Source organism: Hylaeus volcanicus, chromosome 5, assembly GCF_026283585.1.
Source record: "Hylaeus volcanicus isolate JK05 chromosome 5, UHH_iyHylVolc1.0_haploid, whole genome shotgun sequence".
In the NCBI taxonomy this organism is placed as follows: domain Eukaryota; kingdom Metazoa; phylum Arthropoda; class Insecta; order Hymenoptera; family Colletidae; genus Hylaeus; species Hylaeus volcanicus.
This window is the reverse complement of record NC_071980.1, coordinates 10,761,909-10,764,810: the sequence shown is the minus strand read 5'-3', so window position 1 is coordinate 10,764,810 and position 2,902 is coordinate 10,761,909. Positions and strand designations below refer to the sequence as shown.

Here is a 2,902-nt window from a genome sequence, read left to right as displayed (position 1 = left end):
CTCTCTCTCTCTCTCTCTCTCTCTCTCTCTCTCTCTCTCTCTCTCTCACTTTCTCTATCTCTCTTTCGACTCATTGGTTCCGATCGTACGCTCTCTCGATCTCCGTTCAATCAACGACACAATCATCTTTTGCATCTTTCACATCTTTTCAACACCCTTCGATCCTCCGCACCTCACGTCCCTGGAAAACTCGAAGATAGCGAACGACCTTTGTTTCTTCGCGCCCGTTTAGTTCTCGTTCCGTAGCGGCAAAGCTTCTGGTTGAAAATTTCTCGTTGCTTCGAGGTGCCACTATACCCATGGTACGATCGCGCTCTCCTTAACGAAATCATGCGTGGCCTAGCACCAGAGATGGGTGACGATCTTGTACTCGAATAGATACGGTTCAAACGATAACGATAATTAACCCTTTATTTACCGACGGGACTTACAAGCGAAACCTATTTGTGACTTTCTAGTTGTAATTGTTGAATGGCAGCACAAGCTTTATATAAGACCAAGATGGACGGCCTAGATTTTAAGAACTTTCGAGAAATTCAGTAAATAAAGGGTTAAAGTAAATAAGGGTTGCGATAGATGGGATCAGTGACGAGGAAATCAGACCCAGGAGGCCGAAAAGTCCAATAGAATATTTCTTTGCTCCTGATTCTGTATGTATTTATTTAAACAAACATTGAGTCAATTTTTTTAAAATTTTATATACATTCTCTTTGCCAGTTATAATTTCTATTCGACGCTTTCTGCCCGTCTCGAGACACTTTTCTTTGGTGTACAGGCTCGCGTGTGGTTTCGCGCGGAGTATAGTGATGGTGCGTCGAGAGATTGCACTTGGATGAATTGAACTCGAAATGCAAACTTTCGATGCACCACTACTACGACGTGCAAATGAGAAGACGAGACTCGAGGAGAGCGACCGCTGTTTGAATCGTGCCTATACCATCAGTTCTCCCCGAGTCTGATCTTCTGGTTCGCAAACAGTAGCTGAATCCTAGGTTAATGTAGACGTAAGCTCTCCTTTCTCCTCGTCTTCCTCCCGTGGGAACCCTATCCTACTTCTGAATACACCCTTCGTCCTACTGCAGGGAGCTGCGACGAATGCACCCTGATTCAGACACCTTACAAAGCTATGTTAGAGGAGATAGAGAAAAGATTCATTTAACTATTTTGTGGAAAATTTACTTCTCTTCAAGATTTGTATCAAACGTTTCTTTAAATACTTGCAAATAACAAACGTACATTGGAAAAACTGAAAAGGGTGACAAGAAATTCCACACAGTAGAGGTGTGACTACTGCCAGACATATTAAACTAGGTAACTAGCAAAGATACAAACAAGATTCATTAAACTTTTTTGTGGAAAATTTACTTGTCTTCAAGATTTATTCCCAACACTTTTGTCTATCTAGTAAGGTTCCTCAGAAATTGTAGTTCAAAGATGTTCCCTTCAGCTCTCCTACTTGCCCCTACCTTCCTCCTTTACGACTGCTTTCCTTTCTGCAGTGGTTTCTTCTATTCTTCTCTCGACTAACATACGCATGAGTGCGTACTTTAAAAACGTCTTCGTATTTCCACAGTCTGCTTCGAGGAGAGTTGGCACCTCGTGCAGTAATTGCGAGACGACGATGACATCGTTGTGGCGTCGCAACGCCATGGGCGAGCCGGTCTGCAACGCCTGCGGGCTTTACTATAAATTGCACGGCGTGACCAGGCCCCACACCATGAAGAAGGACAGCATTCAGACGCGAAAGAGGAAACCAAAAGGTGGCATGAAGACCTCCGACACCCCAATTCCCAATGCCGCTACTTACAACGTGAATAACAATAACAATAATACCAACAACAACAACAACATCACCTTGAAATTGGAACCAGGTAACCACAACGTCCACGGATCATCGAAATTCACGTCGATTTTCATTCCCACTGACGATGTCTTATTATTTTATGTAGCAGATCCATTCGACGTGAGAAGGGACGAAGGTTACGTGGAAGGGACTTTCAGCAACACCCTCTACGGGAGCCCCCAGCCCTCCAATCGGATAGTCTCCTACACGCCGACGACCCCTGGAATATACTACGAAATGATCGCTTCCCAGCAGCAGCAGCAACAGCAGCAACAACAGCAGCAGCACCACCAGCACCAACTTCTCGAGACCCATTCCCCAAAGGTAGAGTGTCCGTCGCCACCGTGCGCGAACAGATCGCCAGTGATGATCTCAGCGGATCATTCACCGGACCATCAGCTGACCACACCCCACATCGTCACCCTGGGCAACTCCTCGCCGAGCTCAGGCGCCGCCAAGATCATTCTCGACAACGGTCACCTGGAGAGACCCACCGTCGTCTCGATATCCTCTTAAACCTTCCATCGGAGGACTAAATGCCTCTAGGGGCGTCTCGACGAGGACAGGACGACACCGTGCCTCCTTTTGTCATTGTTTTCTAGGCAGGAAAAACTCACGAACCAAAGAAACAACACGGACGAGAAGCGGCGAAGATGCAACGTGTCGAGGACGAGTTAGTTGATCTTTTTGCTCGATTTTATAAATGACGTGTCCCTGATTCTAGCCTTTCCTTCATCACCTCGTTCGCGCTGCGCTTTCGTCCTCCAGACTGAAATTCGACGTCTCCGTTCACCCTGGAGGAGCTGGATGGATCGGCAATCGTGTGTGTGTGTGTGTGAGGCTTTCACGAATGGGTTCCTCGTGGTTGATGGTAGACGAGGTTTTCTGGTGTGAGCTTGACTCTTGGATTAAGATCTTAAGATCTCTGACGTTTCGCTAGGGTTGCACGTAGCTTCTTCAAGGGTCGAACGATGGCGAAGACGCCTAGAAAATCTGTAAACCCCTGAAGGAACCAGCTAGAATGTTGACGAAACGTCGGGTGTTAGTATGTGAGAATTA

General features: G+C 46.5%; 1 protein-coding gene and 1 long non-coding RNA gene across 5 annotated transcripts in view; one reads left to right on the top strand and one right to left on the bottom strand.

The window, feature by feature from the left end:
* The window catches only part of LOC128877686 (box A-binding factor-like), a 64,520-nt gene extending 61,624 nt beyond the window's left edge, over positions 1-2,896 (top strand). For 2 of the 4 annotated variants that reach the window (XM_054125214.1, XM_054125216.1), the window contains 2 exons: positions 1,574-1,871; positions 1,950-2,896. In XM_054125214.1, coding sequence (XP_053981189.1) covers positions 1,574-1,871; positions 1,950-2,359 — 708 coding nt within the window. In that variant the 3' untranslated portion in view covers positions 2,360-2,896. Of the gene's footprint in view, positions 1-1,573; positions 1,872-1,949 lie in introns of those variants that run through there. The other 2 variants (XM_054125215.1, XM_054125217.1) reach the window with 2 other exon arrangements.
* The window catches only part of LOC128877689 (uncharacterized), a 13,669-nt gene that overhangs the window by 1,271 nt on the left and 9,496 nt on the right, over positions 1-2,902 (bottom strand). The window lies entirely within an intron of this gene.